At 43.8% G+C, this 19,620-nt stretch overlaps 1 protein-coding gene and 9 non-coding genes across 10 annotated transcripts; all 10 read right to left on the minus strand.

The window, feature by feature from the left end:
- Nucleotides 1-798: 798 nt before the first annotated feature.
- Nucleotides 799-3,845, minus strand: LOC133462756 (tubulin alpha-1B chain-like). The gene is made up of 4 exons (XM_061744180.1): nucleotides 3,828-3,845; nucleotides 2,089-2,314; nucleotides 1,860-2,008; nucleotides 799-1,776 (listed from the first exon to the last, which is right to left on the minus strand). Exons 1-4 carry the CDS (start codon nucleotides 3,828-3,830, stop codon nucleotides 799-801), a joined length of 1,356 nt encoding a protein of 451 aa, XP_061600164.1. The 5' UTR covers nucleotides 3,831-3,845.
- Nucleotides 3,846-5,672: 1,827 nt separating this feature from the next.
- Nucleotides 5,673-5,745, minus strand: trnam-cau (transfer RNA methionine (anticodon CAU)). Its single transcript has one exon. It is a non-coding gene; the product is annotated as a tRNA-Met (tRNA).
- A 910-nt stretch (nucleotides 5,746-6,655) lies between these two features.
- Nucleotides 6,656-6,728, minus strand: trnam-cau (transfer RNA methionine (anticodon CAU)). The gene has a single exon. It is a non-coding gene; the product is annotated as a tRNA-Met (tRNA).
- Nucleotides 6,729-7,200: 472 nt separating this feature from the next.
- trnam-cau (transfer RNA methionine (anticodon CAU)) lies at nucleotides 7,201-7,273 on the minus strand. The gene has a single exon. It is a non-coding gene; the product is annotated as a tRNA-Met (tRNA).
- Nucleotides 7,274-8,140: 867 nt separating this feature from the next.
- Nucleotides 8,141-8,213, minus strand: trnam-cau (transfer RNA methionine (anticodon CAU)). The gene has a single exon. It is a non-coding gene; the product is annotated as a tRNA-Met (tRNA).
- A 2,803-nt stretch (nucleotides 8,214-11,016) lies between these two features.
- On the minus strand, nucleotides 11,017-11,089 carry trnam-cau (transfer RNA methionine (anticodon CAU)). Its single transcript has one exon. It is a non-coding gene; the product is annotated as a tRNA-Met (tRNA).
- Nucleotides 11,090-11,561: 472 nt separating this feature from the next.
- trnam-cau (transfer RNA methionine (anticodon CAU)) lies at nucleotides 11,562-11,634 on the minus strand. The gene has a single exon. It is a non-coding gene; the product is annotated as a tRNA-Met (tRNA).
- A 1,017-nt stretch (nucleotides 11,635-12,651) lies between these two features.
- Nucleotides 12,652-12,724, minus strand: trnam-cau (transfer RNA methionine (anticodon CAU)). The gene has a single exon. It is a non-coding gene; the product is annotated as a tRNA-Met (tRNA).
- A 1,017-nt stretch (nucleotides 12,725-13,741) lies between these two features.
- Nucleotides 13,742-13,814, minus strand: trnam-cau (transfer RNA methionine (anticodon CAU)). Its single transcript has one exon. It is a non-coding gene; the product is annotated as a tRNA-Met (tRNA).
- A 464-nt stretch (nucleotides 13,815-14,278) lies between these two features.
- trnam-cau (transfer RNA methionine (anticodon CAU)) lies at nucleotides 14,279-14,351 on the minus strand. Its single transcript has one exon. It is a non-coding gene; the product is annotated as a tRNA-Met (tRNA).
- Nucleotides 14,352-19,620: the final 5,269 nt, after the last annotated feature.

The following is a 19,620-nucleotide window of genomic DNA, read 5'->3' on the forward strand; positions in this document are numbered from 1 at the left end:
AGAGGACAAAAATAATTTCCCTCCAAACAGCTCAGTTTTTTTTCAATGTTTCTAGCAAAACATTACAAACATCGACCCAAAAGTTTAACGGAGGTAACTGTTTCATTGTTCACAGAACAGAAAGAAAATTTCACAGCGACGTATCTGTGCGTGATAGGTACTGTGGGGTGACGCGGGGAGGGCGGCCGATTCGGAGAAATGTCGCCATCTGCTGGAAAATAATTGCACTGCAACAATGGGAGGGGAAACGCGTTCTAGATAAAACCATAATATGGTTTATATTAAATGTAATGTGTATATTTAGTTTTTCCCTTATTTGTCAAGAAATGCATATATTTTGTTTTTCCTTATACATTGGTGTGTTCACTAGTTACTAGCTGAGCTAGTTTATAAATAACCATAGTACCACATTTAAGCAGATATTCCCAATTCATATAGCCATACAAATGGATATGGTTCCAAGTACATGTAGAGAACTTCATATTTGTGTATTAAAGGGTACAGGATCTAAAAAAAGTTATTGTAAAATGTAAGAGCTCTTGTATTTCTTCTCCATGAGAAGGAAACCTGTATAAATGCAAGACAGGTGAGTAGTGGTTAAAGTGAAACACCTGCTGTTGAGCATTTAGGAGTGGATCATTTTGGTTGCAACTCAAAGAAAATTCCTTTTATGTGCAAAGGCTTGTGAATTACCACAAATATAGTAGAGTAAAAAACAAGCAGTATTTAAGCCAATAAACACTTTATTATGAAATAAAAAAAAAAAACAAACAAGTCACATAGACAGGGAACGCATGCTCAATACTCTTCTCCTTCATCATCCTCCTCACCCACACTATCAGTTCCAACCTCTTCATAATCTTTCTCCAGCGCTGCCATGTCCTCCCGGGCCTCGGAGAACTCTCCCTCCTCCATCCCCTCCCCCACGTACCAGTGGACGAAGGCCCGCTTGGCGTACATGAGGTCAAACTTGTGGTCGAGCCGAGCCCAGGCCTCTGCAATAGCAGTGGTGTTGCTTAGCATGCACATGGCCCTCTGCACCTTGGCCAGGTCTCCCCCAGGAACCACGGTGGGGGGCTGGTAGTTGATTCCCACCTTGAAACCAGTGGGACACCAGTCCACGAACTGGATGCTGCGCTTGGTTTTGATGGTGGCGATGGCAGCGTTGACGTCTTTGGGCACCACGTCTCCGCGGTACAGCAGGCAGCAGGCCATGTACTTGCCGTGGCGAGGGTCGCACTTCACCAGCTGATTGGCCGGCTCGAAGCAGGCGTTGGTGATGTCGGCCACCGACAGCTGCTCGTGGTAAGCCTTCTCCGCCGAGATGACGGGGGCGTAGGTGGCCAGAGGGAAGTGGATCCGGGGATACGGCACCAGGTTGGTCTGGAACTCCGTCAGATCCACGTTGAGGGCGCCGTCGAAGCGAAGAGACGCAGTGATGGAGGACACGATCTGACTGATGAGCCTGTTCAGGTTGGTGTAGGAGGGACGCTCGATGTCCAGGTTCCTGCGGCAGATGTCGTAGATGGCCTCGTTGTCCACCATGAAGGCACAGTCGGAGTGCTCCAGGGTGGTGTGGGTGGTCAGGATGGAGTTGTACGGCTCCACCACAGCAGTGGACACCTGGGGGGCCGGGTAGATGGAGAACTCCAGCTTGGACTTCTTGCCGTAGTCCACGGACAGACGCTCCATCAGCAGGGAGGTGAAACCAGAGCCAGTTCCCCCCCCGAAGCTGTGGAACACCAGGAAGCCCTGAAGACCGGTGCACCCGTCAGCCTGCCAACATAACCAGAGATGGAAGCCATGAAATACAGTTACCTCATTTCATATTTTGATTACCACTGAATTAATTTACCCACCAGTTTACGAATCCTGTCCATAACCTGGTCAATGATCTCTTTACCAATGGTGTAGTGTCCACGGGCGTAGTTGTTGGCAGCATCCTCCTTGCCGGTGATCATCTGCTCCGGGTGGAACAGCTGGCGGTAAGTCCCAGTACGCACCTCATCTGAAGAGGCAGGGACAAATCAGTTCTAGTCAAGATATTCAGTACGATTTCCCAAATGTTGACCCATAACTAGTGATTACCAACGACGGTGGGCTCCAGGTCCACAAACACAGCTCTGGGAACGTGCTTTCCAGCTCCAGTCTCACTGAAGAAGGTGTTGAAGGAGTCGTCTCCTCCAGCACCAGCGCTCTTGCCACCGGCCGTGCGTCCATCCGGCTGGATTCCATGTTCCAGACAGTAAAGCTCCCAGCAGGCATTTCCCATCTGGACCCCAGCCTGACCAACGTGGATGGAGAGACACTCACGCTGTGGGGAGGGGCACAAAACACGCACAGGGGGCTCAAATGGCATCGTTACAGCGAGGACCACTGGTGGAACAAACCACACAACGGTGGCTAACAACAAGACAAAAAAAAAAAAAAAAAAAAAAAAACACACAACGCCACCCACCGAGAAGCTGAGCACGAACCACAACTGTGGTGGAGTAGTTTGGGTCGAACAGTTAACAGCAGTTAGCCGGTGTTCTGCTGATCCTTGCTACCCGCCGAGAACTGCTACCGTATCGGCCCGAGTATAATATGGTGTTTTTTGCAAATTGAAATAAGACTGAAAAAATGGGGGTCGTCTTACATTCGGGGTTTAGATGTTATACCCATTCACAACACTAGATGGCGCCAGATATCTTTAAAGCGAATGCTGAACTAAACTCCAAGCCAAAGCGAACTCCTGTCAAGAAAAAAAAAAAAAAAAAAAAAAAGCGCCAAGAAAGAAAAAAGAAAATGAGATAACTCAAAATGGAGAAACGAGAAAAGTGGGTGGAAGATCGGCAGGTTAACCTGCACCTGAGAAGTTATGATGCAAACTTCAAGATGATGATTTGAATGAGGCAAAATATGCTTTTTCTCTTGAATATATTGTTATAATCATTTGTTTCAGATGTACTGTAATTATTTTCTGTATGAAAATTGAATTTGATGTTCAAAAAGTATTTTTTTTTTTAACCTTGTCTGCACACAAAAAAGTATTTTTTCAAACTTGAGTCTTGAAAAAGAGGGGGTCGTCTTATAATCAGTGTCGTCTTATATTCGGGCCAATACGGTACTTTGTGGTTCTGCGCATGCGCATAGTCGATTTTCAAAGTTTGATTGCCACACCCATCATTAAAAGTAAAATTGATAATATGGGATGTTAGAGTATTTGATCCTTCAAAATACACTACCCATGACATGAAGTGCATTACACTTTGGGAACATTATACAATAGAGAGAAAAAAAAACAATTCTATCGCTCTATTTGATAGTCATTGGCCTTTATTTAACCAGGCAGGTCATTAAGAACATTCTTATTTACAATTACGGCCTGGCAAGAGACAAGGACAACTTGGGGAAAAGGAAGTGGTTTAAGGAGTAAAACACAGTAGAACTGTAGCTCTGCAAAGGTGGAAAACCATTATGTAGCATTTTTTGGCAAAGCAGCAGAAATCGGCCGAACACCTGTATCGACTGTGCGCATGCGCAGAACCACAAAGTAGCATTTCTCGGCAGGGAGCAAGGATCGACATGACACCGGTGTCCTGTCGATCCTTGCTCCCTGCCGCAGCTACATGAACCTTACACACTTGGTTAGTGCACGAGTTCAAACCGGTTTAAAAGTAGCCTATGACCCGACAAGTTAAAAACCAAACCTACATAGCTAAACTTGTATGTAAACGCCTTACTTTGGTAGCATTGTTAAAACTTAAAAAGGAGCGCTACATGATAAGCGCCCTCAACCCGACGAAAGCAGTTTATATAAATCAAAATGAGCGTTTCTCACTTACCATTGTTCCTTAAACCGATAACTTTCAACTCTTGGTGTGAGGAAGAAAGTGAGAACAATAAGTTTGCTTCCAGATAATGCCGTTAATGAGTCCTGAAAGCAAAATGTGAAATGTTTGAAGTAGACTGGGTTATTTATACTAGGCGCTCAGCTGCGAGGGAGCTGCTGCTCCAATCTGATTGGCTGGTGTTGAATTGGTCTCATTTCATTGGCTAAAATGAAACGGTGGTCCCTCATTGACGCCTACAATTGTCAAGAGAACTATAAGACAGGAGTCAACTGAAACAATGGAGAGGATTTTAAAGGTCCTTCGGTGAGTTCACTCTGTAGGAAATATAATGGTCAATCAAATTTAAAATTGATGGTACAAATTGAAAAGGATGGTCCACTACAAGGCCCCATCCTCTAAACTGAATCTATTCACTGCTATACAAGAATGAATATGGCTCCTATGAAGAAATGTGTGCTTCAAAATAGGATAAGTGCCATAGGTGATTAACATAAAAAAGTATAAATTGTGATTCTATTAGGGATTCCATGACACAAATAATTATTTATGGGGTATGTATTTAAAAACCCAAAATATTTCCCTATTAAAAAAGGAGCCCACTGCTGATTGATTTTTTCTGCAAAAATATTCAGTTGAATGAAAGAGAATCAGGAGTGATTACATGTTTGGTGCTGGTTGATTGTGCAGCTCAGTTATTTCTGGCGCATGTGCTCCCTCTAGTGGCTGAACCTTAGAACTCATTCACTCGTTTCGAATTTGCTGCCTTGTTGCCTGATGCTGCATTGCTCCTCCAGGAATGACAAGGACTAACACTTAATTACAAATATAATGCTTACTATAATACAAGAATAAATGGATCTCGTAATTAGAGGCTTATATGTATAGCTTTAATTACATTACTCTTAATGAGAGAACAGTAGATAATTCTGCTCAAAGAAAAAAAAAATGATTAAAATTTTTGTTAGAAACATTCATAATTTTTACATTTTATGGAAAAACTTATACATAAATAATTGTGTTTAGAAGAAATACAAAGACAGGCATTTCATGACAGAACTTTTATTCACAACAAAGCCAAACTTACATTTTCAGGAAGTTTTAATCAACCTGCCAGACAAACATCTCTTTTTGGAATGCCTTTAAGAACACATTTCATCCTTCATTCAATTTTTAATATTCTTCTCCTGCTGTTGATTACAGGGGAGGAACAAGCGTATGTAGTAGTGGAAATATGGGCACACAGAAAGAAGGTGGTGTTAATAAATTATTATATACCGTGTAAAGAGTTGAGATTAAATGATCTAGAGAAAGTAGAAGGCCTTCAGATTATGAGACTGACGCGCTGCCTACTGCGCCAACGAGGCCACGAAGGTCCAAGAGGCATTGATTGTTGGGGGTACATGGACTTTCCAAGACTCTCCTTTGCCCGGCATACGTAGATGAATACCCGTCGGGCAGGTGGCATATGCCATGTGCCATGACATGGCATGTGATGCCATGCCCTTAGCTTCTAGCATCTAGCTAAACATCACACTATAACTGAAAGTAGGTTGTTTAACTATTGCGAGAACTTTTAGCGTCTAATTAAACACTACACTATAGATGCCGTTTTTGGTCATTGTGAAATAGAAAAGAGGATGGAGCCTGGTCAAACAGCCATTCAGGAGATTACAATTAGCTTCAATGTCCCCAATAGGTGTATTGAAGGTTCCAACACAAATGGAGGTCCAGAGAGCAGCTGAGGTATCATCCTGTACAGGTTGTTTAAGCCAACAGTACCAGGCTACCCTACACTCTGCTTTTGATGGTCTGAGGGGAGGCCTAGCACATAATGCATGCCCCGTGTGAGGTTCGAACTCACGACCTTCAGATTATGAGACTGACGCGCTGCCTACTGCGCCAACAAGGCCACGAAGGACCGAGGGGTATTGATTGTTGCGGGTACATGGACTTTCAAAGACTCTCCTTTGGCCGGTGTCGGTGCTTTTTTTTCCCACCTGCTTTTTTTTCCCGGCTCCCCGTACGTGATGACGTTTCGTCTTGTGATTGGCTTTTGACCGTACGTGATGACGTTCCGTCTTGTGAAAACTGATGATTAATAAATATAATAAAGCAAATCGATAATTTAAAATGTCTATTAAGATCAAAATATTTAACTGCTTACTGCTATGCAGCAAGCGAAAGATTGTTTACCCTATACATATAGTAGGCTATTATTGTTCTCAGCTCACTGATGAATCTCCAATTGTCTAATGAAAATAGTCCCTAATAAATATTTTAACTCTAATATTTTTTTTAGCCTATGTCAGTAAGATCACTGATAATTCTGATAATTCCTTGCATATGTTTCTTCTCCCTTTTACCTCCACTATGATCTGCTGCTTCTGACTAAAATACCATCGCGGGGAAAAAATGCACACTTCCGGGGAAAATATTGCAGCCCGATACAATCTGGTACCCACACCGGCATACGTAGATGAATACCCGTCGGGCAGGTGGCATATGCCATGTGCCATGACATGGCATGTGATGCCATGCCCTTAGCTTCTAGCATCTAGCTTCAATAGCTAAACACTACACTATAGATGCCGTTTTTGGTCATTGTGAAATAGAAAAGAGGATGGAGCCTGGTCAAACAGCCATTCAGGAGATTACAATTAGCTTCAATGTCCCCAATAGGTGTTTTGAAGGTTCCAACACAAATGGAGGTCCAGAGAGCAGCTGAGGTATCATCCTGTACAGGTTGTTTAAACCAACAGTACCAGGCTACCCAACACTCCTCTTTTTATGGTCTAAGGGAAGGCCTAGCACAAAACTCCTGCCCCGTGTGATGGTTGAACTCACGACCTTCAGATTATGAGACTGACGCGCTGCCTACTGCGCCAACGAGGCCACGAAGGTCCGAGGGGCATTGATTGTTGGGGGTACATGAACTTTCCAAGACTCTCCTTTGCCCGGCATACGTAGATGAATACCCGTCGGGCAGGTGGCATATGCCATGTGCCATGACATGGCATGTGATGCCATGCCCTTAGCTTCTAGCATCTAGCTAAACATCAAACTATAACTGAAAGTAGGTTGTTTAACTATTGCAAGAACTTTTAGCGTCTAACTAAACACTACACTATAGATGCCGTTTTTGGTCATTGTGAAATAGAAAAGAGGATGGAGCCTGGTCAAACAGCCATTCAGGAGATTACAATTAGCTTCAATGTCCCCAATAGGTGTTTTGAAGGTTCCAACACAAATGGAGGTCCAGAGAGCAGCTGAGGTATCATCCTGTACAGGTTGTTTAAGCCAACAGTACCAGGCTACCCTACACTCCTCTTTTTATGTTCTGAGGGATGGCCTAGCACAAAACGCATGCCCCGTGTGAGGTTCGAACTCACGACCTTCAGATTATGAGACTGACGCGCTGCCTACTGCGCCAACGAGGCCACGAAGGTCCGAGGGGTATTGATTGTTGGGGGTACATGGACTTTCAAAGACTCTCCTTTGCCCGGCATACGTAGATGAATACCCGTCGGGCAGGTGGCATATGCCATGTGCCATGACATGGCATGTGATGCCATGCCCTTAGCTTCTAGCATCTAGCTAAACATCACACTATAACTGAAAGTAGGTTGTTTAACTATACCGAGAGCTTTTAGCGTCTAACTAAACACTTGATGAGGCCCCCTGCAGACCCCCTGCGGGGACACGACGCCGCCCTGCGGACGGCTCCTGAACTCATATCCCCCTCAGCTCATTGACATGCAATTCCAGTTGCTAAGGACCCCTGCCGGTACGACACCTTGCCGGCAACGCATTGTCTCATTCAATGTCCCTAGGCATTGTCATTCCAGCCCCCCGCAAGGCCACGCCTCTGACTGTCACACTGACTTGTTTAATTCTGTTGTTTGTTCTTGTATAAAAAAGCTTGTTACAAACCATTCGAGGTCGACACACCAAATACAGACTTGATCTGTGATGGTCATGTCGACCGCCGGCTGAACTGATTAAAACCTCTCTATACCACGAGCGGACTTCTGAACTGGTTTTTGATAAATTCCACAACACACTACACTATAGATGCCGTTTTGGTCATTGTGAAATAGAAAAGAGGATGGAGCCTGGTCAAACAGCCATTCAGGAGATTACAATTAGCTTCAATGTCCGCAATAGGTGTTTTGAAGGTTCCAACACAAATGGAGGTCCAGAGGGCAACTGAGGTATCATCCTGTAAAGGTTGTTTAAGCCAACAGTAACAGACTACCCTACACTCTGCTTTTGATGGTCTGAGGGGAGGCCTAGCACAAAACTCCTGCCCCGTGTGAGGGTTGAACTCACGACCTTCAGATTATGAGACTGACGCGCTGCCTACTGCGCCAACGAGGCCACGAAGGTCCGAGGGGTATTGATTGTTGCGGGTACATGGACTTTCAAAGACTCTCCTTTGCCCGGCATACGTAGATGAATACCCGTCGGGCAGGTGGCATATGCCATGTGCCATGACATGGCATGTGATGCCATGCCCTTAGCTTCTAGCATCTAGCTAAACATCAAACTATAACTGAAAGTAGGTTGTTTAACTATTGCGAGAACTTTTAGCGTCTAACTAAACACTACACTATAGATGCCGTTTTTGGTCATTGTGAAATAGAAAAGAGGATGGAGCCTGGTCAAACAGCCATTCAGGAGATTACAATTAGCTTCAATGTCCCCAATAGGTGTTTTGAAGGTTCCAACACAAATGGAGGTCCAGAGAGCAGCTGAGGTATCATCCTGTACAGGTTGTTTAAGCCAACAGTACCAGGGTACCCTACACTCCTCTTTTTATGGTCTGAGGGAAGGCCTAGCACGAAACTCATGCCCCGTGTGAGGGTTGAACTCACGACTTTCAGATTATGAGACTGACGCCCTACCTACTGCGCCAAAGCTGGGGAACAATAGTCTACCATGGGGGGGGAAGAAAGGAAAAGAAGGGGGAAGAAGGGGGGAGAAGAAAAAGAGGAAAAAGAGAGAAAAAAGAGAGAAAAAAATGAGAAAAAGAGAAGAAAGCACAATTCTGTAGCACCCATTCTTTTGAAAGTCATTATATACCGTAGTATTTTTGTTAAAGAAAAGAAAAGTTATTTTTTGTGCGTTGCGGAGGAGGAAGACACGTCCACAAAAGCGCCGGTTCGAATCCTGACTCTGGCAGGATTGAAGTTTATAATATGCAGAATAAAAGTGTTTGTGTTGACTGTGTAAACTTGAATTTATTCAAGATAATGACGTATAAGACTCTTGCAATGCAATTAACTGTTAATACATTATTATTAATATTTAAAAAAAATAATAATATTAGTATATTATTATTGTTAGTTTTTTTATTAGTCTATTAGTATTAAAAAAAACTTCCCTAGTTTAGATTATATACTTAGACTATCCATACGTAGATTCTTTATACCTTCCAAGTTCAGAGATTAAATATTTTATATAATATAGATATAAGACTCTTGCAATGCAATTAACTGTTAATACATTGTTATTAATATTTAAAAAAAAATCAATATTAGTATATTATTATTGTTAGTTTTTTTATTAGTCTATTAGTATTAAAAAAAACGTCCCTAGTTTAGATTATATACTTAGACTATCCATACGTAGATTCTTTATACCTCAAAGTTCAGTGATTAAATATTCTATATAATATAGAATAAATGTGTTTATTTTCTGCTGTCTTGGTTTAATCAGGGTGGTGTCTGAGGCTGTTTCAGGTTTCCTTATACACAGTCCAGTGATCAGTCATGTGACTGGAAGCTGTCACTGGTAGATACCAAATATACCAAATAACATTATCATCATCCTTTTCCTTTCAAAGTAATGATGATAATAAAGGATGATGATGTTATTTTGCATACATCCTACTTATGACTGATTAATGGACTGTATAAAAGGAAACCAGAAGCAGCCTCAGAACCAAACCTGACAAAGGCAAGCCCAAAATGTTTGTTGAATAAAGCATAATGTACTGGAGAACACTTGTACAATGTGTTTTAATAGTGATGGACTTGCATTGAAGCTCACCATGGTTTGCTCCTTGCTGTGTGTAATTAATTAAAAACTAACCATAAAAATGAACATGAACTGAGGCAGTATTGATATTAAAATTGTAATTGTATTGAACATTATAACCTTCATCAGAAAACATATACAGAACTATATACAGAAATAAAAGTGTCCAGTGTTCATGCCTCTGGGAGGGGGGTAGAGGGGCACTAGCCCGGTGGCCATGCCTCTGGTAGGGGGGTAAACAATCCTTTTTTTTATTATTATTGTTAGTTTTTTTATTAGTCTATTAGTATTAAAAAAAACTTCCCTAGTTTAGATTATATACTTAGACTATCCATACGTAGATTCTTTATACCTTCCAAGTTCAGAGATTAAATATTTTATATAATATAGATATAAGACTCTTGCAATGCAATTAACTGTTAATACATTGTTATTAATATTTTTAAAAAAATTCTCGGCGTGATTGGAAAGAAGCGCTGTAATTGGCCTACGTCCAATCTGACATTGGACAGTGAATGCCATGATTGGCCTACGTCCAATCTGACATTGGAGCAGTGAATGCCATGATTGGCCTACGTCCAATCTGACATTGGAGCAGTGAATGCCATGATTGGATGATGAAATTGGAGTTTGGACAGACGATCCTGATCCAGGTAGCGCCAACGAGGCCACGAAGGTATGAGAGGCATTGATTGTTGAGGGTACATGGACTTTCCAAGACTGTCCTTTGCCCGGCATACGTAGATTAATACCCGTCCGGCAGGTGACATATGCAATGTGCCATGTCATGGCATATGATACCATGCCCTTAGCTTATAGCATCTAGCTAAACATCAAACTATAACCGAAAGTAGGTTGTTTAACTATTCCGAGAGCTTTTAGCGTCTAACTAAACACTACACTATAGATGCCATTTTCGGTCATTGTGAAATAGAAAAGAGGATTGAGCCTGGTCAAACAGCCATTCAGAAGATTACAACTAGCTTCAATGTTCCCAATAGGTGTATTGAAGTTTTCAACACAGATGGAGGTCCAGAGAGCAGCTGAGGTATAATCCTGTACTGGTGGTTTAAGCCAACGGTACCAGGCTACACTACACTCCTCTTTTCATGGTCTGAGGGAAGGCCTAGCACAAAATTCATGCCCCGTGTGAGGTTCGAACTCACGACCTTCAGATTATGAGACTGACGCGCTGCCTACTGCGCCAACGAGGCCACGAAGGTCTGAGAGGCATTGATTATTGGGGGTACATGGACTTTCCAAGACTCTCCTTTGCCCGGCATACGTAGATGAATACCCGTCGGGCAGGTGGCATATGCCATGTGCCATGACATGGCATGTGATGCCATGCCCTTACCTTCTAGCATCTAGCTAAACATCACACTATAACTGAAAGTAGGTTGTTTAACTATTCCGAGAGCTTTTAGCGTCTAACTAAACACTACACTATAGATGCCGTTTTTGTTCATTGTGAAATAGAAAAGAGGATGTAGCCTGGTCAAACAGCCATTCAGGAGATTACAATTAGCTTCAATGCCCCCAATAGGTGTTTTGAAGGTTCCAACACAAATGTAGGTCCAGAGGGCAGCTGAGGTATCATCCTGTACAGGTTGTTTAAGCCAACAGTACCAGGCTACCCTACACTCCTCTTTTTATGGTCTGAGGGAAGGCCTAGCACAAAACTCATGCCCCGTGTGAGGGTCGAACTCACGACCTTCAGATTATGAGACTGACGCGCTGCCTACTGCGCCAACGAGACCACGAAGGTACAAGAGGCATTGGTTGTTGCGGGTACATGGACTTTCCAAGACTCTCCTTTGCCCGGCATACGTAGTTGAATACCCGTCGGGCAGGTGGCATATGCAATGTGCCATGTCATGGCATGTGATGCCATGCCCTTATTTTATAGCATCTAGCTAAACATCAAACTATAACTGAATGTAGGTTGTTTAACTATTCCGAGAGCTTTTAGCGTCTAACTAAACACTACACTATAGATGCCGTTTTTGGTCATTGTGAAATAGAAAAGAGGATGGAGCCTGGTCAAACAGCCATTCAGGAGATTACAACTAGCTTCAATGTTCCCAATATGTGTATTGAAGGTTCCAACACAAATGGAGGTCCAGAGAGCAGCTGATGTATAATCCTGTACTGGTGGTTTAAGCCAACAGTACGAGGCTACCCTACACTCCTCTTTTTATGGTCTGAGGGGAGGCCTAGCACGAAACTCATGCCCCGTGTGAGGGTCGAACTCACGACCTTCAGATTATGAGATTGACGCCCTGCCTACTGCGCCAATGAGGCCACGAAGTTATGAGAGGCATTGATTGTTGGGGGTACATGGACTTTCCAAGACTCTCCTTTGCCCGGCATACGTAGATGAATACCCGTCCGGCAGGTGACATATGCCATGTGCCATGGCATGGCATGTGATGCCATGCCCTTAGCTTATAGCATCTAGCTAAACATCAAACTATAACTGAAAGTAGGTTGTTTAACTATTCCGAGAGCTTATAGCGTCTAACTAAACACTACAATATAGATGACATTTTTGGTCATTGTGAAATAGAAAAGAGGATTGAGCCTGGTCAAACAGCCATTCAGGAGATTACAACTAGCTTCAATGTCCCCAATAGGTGTTTTGAAGGTTCCAACACAAATGGAGGTCCAGAGAGCAGCTGAGGTATAATCCTGTACAGGTTGTTTAAGCCAACAGTACCAGGCTACCCTAGACTCCTCTTTTTATGGTCTGAGGGAAGGCCTAGTACAAAACTCATGCCCCGTGTGAGGGTCGAACTCACGACCTTCAGATTATGAGACTGACGCGCTGCCTACTGCGCCAACGAGGCCACGAAGGTATGAGAGGCATTGATTGTTGGCCGTACATGGACTTTCCAAGACTGTCCTTTGCCCGGCATACGTAGTTGAATACCCGTCGGGCAGGTGGCATATGCAATGTGCCATGTCATGGCATGTGATGCCATGCCCTTAGCTTATAGCATCTAGCTAAACATCAAACTATAACTGAAAGTAGGTTGTTTAACAATTCCGAGAGCTTTTAGCGTCTAACTAAACACTACACTATAGATGCCGTTTTTGGTCATTGTGAAATAGAAAAGAGGATGGAGCCTGGTCAAACAGCCATTCAGGAGATTACAACTAGCTTCAATGTTCCCAATAGGTGTATTGAAGGTTCCAACACAAATGGAGGTCCAGAGAGCAGCTGATGTATAATCCTGTACTGGTGGTTTAAGCCAACAGTACGAGGCTACCCTACACTCCTCTTTTTATGGTCTGAGGGGAGGCCTAGCACGAAACTCATGCCCCGTGTGAGGGTCGAACTCACGACCTTCAGATTATGAGATTGACGCCCTGCCTACTGCGCCAACGAGGCCACGAAGTTATGAGAGGCATTGATTGTTGGGGGTACATGGACTTTCCAAGACTCTCCTTTGCCCGGCATACGTAGATGAATACCCGTCCGGCAGGTGACATATGCCATGTGCCATGGCATGGCATGTGATGCCATGCCCTTAGCTTATAGCATCTAGCTAAACATCAAACTATAACTGAAAGTAGGTTGTTTAACTATTCCGAGAGCTTATAGCGTCTAACTAAACACTACAATATAGATGACATTTTTGGTCATTGTGAAATAGAAAAGAGGATTGAGCCTGGTCAAACAGCCATTCAGGAGATTACAACTAGCTTCAATGTCCCCAATAGGTGTTTTGAAGGTTCCAACACAAATGGAGGTCCAGAGAGCAGCTGAGGTATAATCCTGTACAGGTTGTTTAAGCCAACAGTACCAGGCTACCCTAGACTCCTCTTTTTATGGTCTGAGGGAAGGCCTAGTACAAAACTCATGCCCCGTGTGAGGGTCGAACTCACGACCTTCAGATTATGAGACTGACGCGCTGCCTACTGCGCCAACGAGGCCACGAAGGTATGAGAGGCATTGATTGTTGGCCGTACATGGACTTTCCAAGACTGTCCTTTGCCCGGCATACGTAGTTGAATACCCGTCGGGCAGGTGGCATATGCAATGTGCCATGTCATGGCATGTGATGCCATGCCCTTAGCTTATAGCATCTAGCTAAACATCAAACTATAACTGAAAGTAGGTTGTTTAACAATTCCGAGAGCTTTTAGCGTCTAACTAAACACTACACTATAGATGCCGTTTTTGGTCATTGTGAAATAGAAAAGAGGATGGAGCCTGGTCAAACAGCCATTCAGGAGATTACAACTAGCTTCAATGTTCCCAATAGGTGTATTGAAGGTTCCAACACAAATGGAGGTCCAGAGAGCAGCTGAGGTATAATCCTGTACTGGTGGTTTAAGCCAACCCTACCCTACACTCCTCTTTTTATGGTCTGCGGGGAGGCCTAGCACAAAACTCATGCCCCGTGTGAGGGTCGAACTCACGACCTTCAGATTATGAGACTGACGCGCTGCCTACTGCGCCAACGAGGCCACGAAGGTCTGAGAGGCATTGATTGTTGTGGGTACATGGACTTTCCAAGACTGTCCTTTGCCCGGCATACGTAGATGAATACCCGTCCGGCAGGTGACATATGCAATGTGCCATGTCATGGCATGTGATGCCATGCCCTTAGCTTATACCATCTAGCTAAACATCAAACTATAACTGAAAGTAGGTTGTTTAACTATTCCGAGAGCTTTTAGCGTCTAACTAAACACTACAACATCTTGTTCAAGATGGCCGCCGCTGCATGTGGAGGTGCTGCAGGCAGGAGTAAAATTCGAACAAAACCTGAAATCTACCGCACAGATACAGGGAAAATGATTGTGGAAGATGAGTTTTTAAACTTTCTTTTTATCAAGATCAAAACTGTGAAACAGGACGAGATTGTTTTGATGGCTGTGGACCATTTTGGATCAGAATGGATTGCAAACTCCACCAAACTGCTGTTTGAACTGTGCCCAGGTACTACTCGCAGGCTGGTGGCTCACACTGGGCCGCAAAAAGACTCAAAGAACGTCAGAAGTTGCCTTAAGCTTCTCAATGAAACTGGTGAAAATGTTCCTCGGTTTGTTTCCCACCATCTTGATGAACTACCACCTGTGAATTTTAACAGCCTTGATGTTTCCTGTTTGCTTGGTAAGATTGAACAACTAGGTGCCGATATTACCACCATGAAACAGGCTGTATCTCTGCAGACAAACACCTGTAACGATCTGCGGATTATCACCACAGACATAAACCAACGTCTGGGTGTTATTGAGCAGCCTAGAACAAATCTGGAAAGAGGGCCTGTTTTTAAAACAAACAAGCCAGGAACGAGCCAGAGAGCGTCCACTCCTCAAGCCTGTGAGGAGACCCAAGATGGCATGGAGGGCCAGACCAGCGAGGGGGACTCAAGCCAGAAGGTGGAGAGTTCTGCCTCAGGCCTGGGCGGGCCAACCAGCACCGCAAAGGGAGACCCTCATGTAAAGTGGAGTGACATGGCAGCTACTCCACCCTGGAACCTGGTCCAGGACAAGAGGAGAAACAAACGTCAGCAACAGGTCCCCGAAAATGCTTCAGTCAAGCCCAAACCTCGCCTGAATCCTCCCAAAGGGAAGAAAACTGGCGGCATTGTTGGGACTGGTACTGGTGGAGACATCCAAGTCATAAAGTCTAAGCTGGTGAGTGTATTTGCAACAAAATTCTCACCTGATTTAGACACTGAGACTTTGACTAGTTACATGAAAGATAAACTTGGGCGTGATGTAACCTGTCAAAAGATAGAAACTGTATAAAGCCGGTTCAGTTCATTTAAAATAACTGCAGAGTGCAAAAAAGTGGATGAAATGTACAACCCAGACCTGTGGCCTGAAGGCACTTTTGTGCGCCGATTCTATGAGGCACGCAAACCCAAGTCTACTGTGGGGCCAATGTCAGTGATGAATGTGCCTGTAATGGGGGCTGGGGTCCATGATGCCTAGTTCTAGCCACAGTGATGGTGGTCAGAGTGGTGTCATACAACTCACGAGGCTTGCGCCTAGGACAGAGTGCTGGGGACAGAGCGCATCGTGTTGTTGTTGACCAGCTACTGGAGACCACAGACATTTTCTGCCTGCAAGAGACATTTTTAGCCAAACAGGACCTCGATAAACTTAATTCTGTCCACACTGATTTCCATGGAGCAGGAGAGTCCACAACGGATCTAAGCACCAGAATGGTGCGTGGTAGAATACCTGGAGGTGTGGCCATTTTGTGGCGCAAGAAATATGATCCAATGATCAGTATTATCAGATTAGAGGTGGACTGGTGTATTGCAATTAAAGTTGTGCATGATATGAATGTTTTTATCATTTTAAATGTTTATACCCCATATGACTGCTATAAAAATGAAGATGAATATATGAATAGATTGGCATTTTTAAACTCTTATATTAAGGAATGTACATATGCAAATATATTTGTGATGGGTGATTTGAATGCAGACATCTCTGATGAAAAATCTCTCTTTGGTCAGCACTTGAAGCAGTTCTGTCATGACTGTAATCTGGTTCTCTCCAGCATGGAATTCCTGCCTGTAGATAGTTATACTTACATCAGTGAAGCATGGCACACAACATCCTGGCTGGATCATGTAATCTGTACAGCTGATGCTCATGAAAGTCTGGAAAAAGTTGAAATATTGTATGGGTTGACTACCACTGATCACTTACCTGTCTCTATGATGATAAATGTTGATAACCTACCTGACTTCAGCAGTTCAACAGAAGATGGTGCCAACGGGGTCAAAGTGAATTGGGTTAAACTATCTAGAGAGGATGTCTTGTATTATTGTGGGAGGACAGATGTTCTCTTAAGGGAAGTACAGCTACCCATGGATGCTATTTTATGTTCAAATATTAACTGTGATGATGACACTCACTGTAATGGCCTATGTGAAATGTATAATAGTATTGTGAGCGCTATACATGAGGCCAGTAGACCTCTACACACTCACCTCAGAAAGGCTAAGAATACCAAGCCTGGTTGGAACAAGCATGTAGCTGACCACCAAGAAGCTGCTAAGACGGCTCATCGGGCCTGGGTTATAGCTGGTAGACCCAGACAGGGGCCAGAGTTGGAGCACAAGAAGCTTACCAATGCTAAATATAAATATGCAGTGCGCTTTGTTGGGAAGCATGAGCAAGCCTTAAGAGCTCATTCTATGGCTGAAAACTTGCTTGGTAACAATGTCACTGAGTTTTGGAAAGAGGTAAAAGCTACGAATAGGGCCAAAGCAGTAATGCCATGCTACATTGAAGATGTATCTGGTGCAGACAAAATAGCAGAGCGGTGGAGGCAGCACTATGCAGCTCTGTTTAATTGTATCAAAAGTGAGCCCTATTGTGTGGGCAAGCTAAATGAGGAAGTGATTTTTTTTACCCCCAATGAGGTTTATCATGCTATAGAGCAACTAGCGGATAACAAAGCTAGTGGCAAGGATAACATCACTGCGGAGCATCTTAAGTTAGCCAGCCCCAGAGTAGCAGCACTGCTGTCCATCTGCCTCACAGGGCTGATGACACATGGTATTCTGCCAGACACCATGCTGACCATCACATTAGTGCCCGTCATTAAGGACAAGGCAGGTAAAATAGGGAGTTTGGAGAACTATAGACCCATCGCCTTAGCCAGCATTCTTTCAAAGGTTTTAGAAAAGATGCTACTAGATAGACTGAGTGAGTTCATTTACACCACAGAACATCAATTTGGTTTTAAGCCTAAGCATAGTACAGATCTATGTATCTATGCCTTGAAAGAAGCTGTTGAATCTTACAGAAGTCAGGGCTCTACAATGTTTTTAGGATTTATTGATGCTTCCAAGGCATTTGAGAGAGTAAATCACCATAAGCTTTTTACTAAACTCATGCTTAGGGGTGTGCCTGGATGCATCATACGTATCCTGGTTTACTGGTATGGCAAGCAAAGTATGCAGGTTAAATGGGGAAACAGTCTATCCTCACCCTTCAGTGTAGGCAATGGTGTACGGCAGGGGGGGCTTCTGTCTCCAGCCCTGTTCAACCTATACATGGACAACCTGTCCAAGCAGTTGGGGAAGTGTAAGACAGGTTGTCTGATAGGGAACACTCTGTTAAACCATCTGATGTACACAGACGATTTGGCCATTATGTCCCCCAGCACTGTCGGGTTCCAGCAGCTGTTGGATATCTGCTCCCAGTACGGGGTTGAGTTTGATATACAGTACAATGCAAAAAAGAGTGTTGTATTGATATGTAGGACCAAGGAGGATCAGATGCTGCACTTTCCAATGTTTTACCTGTCAGGGCAATCCCTTTGTGTGCCTAACTGTACAAAATATCTTGGGCACATAATCACTGACAAGATGGAAGGTGATGCTGACATGTACAGGCAGAGACGCATGTTGTATGTCCAAGCAAACATGCTCGTCAGGAAATTCCATTACTGTTCCGATGATGTGAAAGTGAGCTTGTTCCGTGCTTACTGCACCCCTATGTATGCAGCCCCATTATGGGTCAACTACAAAAAGGAGACCCTGCGCAAACTTCAGGTAGCATACAATGGCCGGGTTTCCCAGATCCAACCTCTCTTAAGGATTTAAGAGAGGTTCAAAGAAGGTTTGAACTAAGAGAGAATCCTAAGATACGGGTGTTTCCCAGATGACTTCTTAACACCGTCCTTTAGTTTCGCTCTTTCAGACGCTCTTTGGAGCAGCTGTCCGGTTCTGAAACCAAATGAATCGATGCCAGGCAAATCGATCACCGATCACTATCAGCGCATTTTCACACGCAGCACTGCTGCCTAACGCACTAATTCACTGCTGCCTGTGCGTTATAATAAAAAATTAAGATGATAAATATAATTCAATGACCCTTTTTCATCCAAACGGTGTGTTACTCCGTTATTTCTGGCTACAGTGAGGCTTTTTTTCCCCACACACGGAGACCGGGAGTAAACGGGGTGGGCGTGTGTGTGCGTTCAAAAACATGAGCCAAGAGAAGGCGAGTTTCGCAAATCGCAACGTGGAATTACAGCAAACCCTGGTTTTTCGCAGGGGTTATGTTCCAAAAAGAACCCGTGATAAGTGAAATTCTTTTTACAATTATAGAGGGCTTCAGATTGCAGAGATCATCCCCGCCTCGCACGTATTCCTCCTCTTCTGAATGATGCTGCATCCCGACTCGCGCTGTATACAGCGCGAGTCGGCAGGTGGGTTTTTTCAAGAGAAGAAAATAGTTATGGGTCGTTGTCTTCGCTCTTTTATCTTCTGGGCAAAAAGATTCTTTAATATAAACCGACACCATTGATTATATTTGAGACTGTATGAACGATTTATCAAAGGATCTCGTTCTTCAGCTGCTGCTTCCCTGTCATCACATAGGGGCTCGGGCTCGGGCACGGCGCAGGTGTCCCGGCTGCCTGACAGCCCGGTCCGACAGCACGTCCAGGGGACTGAAATGCTGACGCACGAATGCGTTCATATAGACAGTTCTGCTTCGCACACGGTGACGCGGTTGATTTGCAGCGAGAACATGCTGTATAGCAGCCAAATTATCAAATAAATGATATTCATGATGATCGTTTTATTTGTGCGTAATGCATAAAGCATGTACAGGAACACACTTGTTATTCCTTATTTTTCTTTTTTTCCCCCTTTGCTGTCACCAATAAATGCTAAACAATATAAATCTAAAGTATAAAATAGATCAAAATTTGTGCGGGGTGCATTGTTTTAATATCGCATTGCTTGGTGTGATA

This window comes from Cololabis saira, chromosome 16, assembly GCF_033807715.1.
Source record: "Cololabis saira isolate AMF1-May2022 chromosome 16, fColSai1.1, whole genome shotgun sequence".
Classification (NCBI taxonomy): domain Eukaryota; kingdom Metazoa; phylum Chordata; class Actinopteri; order Beloniformes; family Belonidae; genus Cololabis; species Cololabis saira.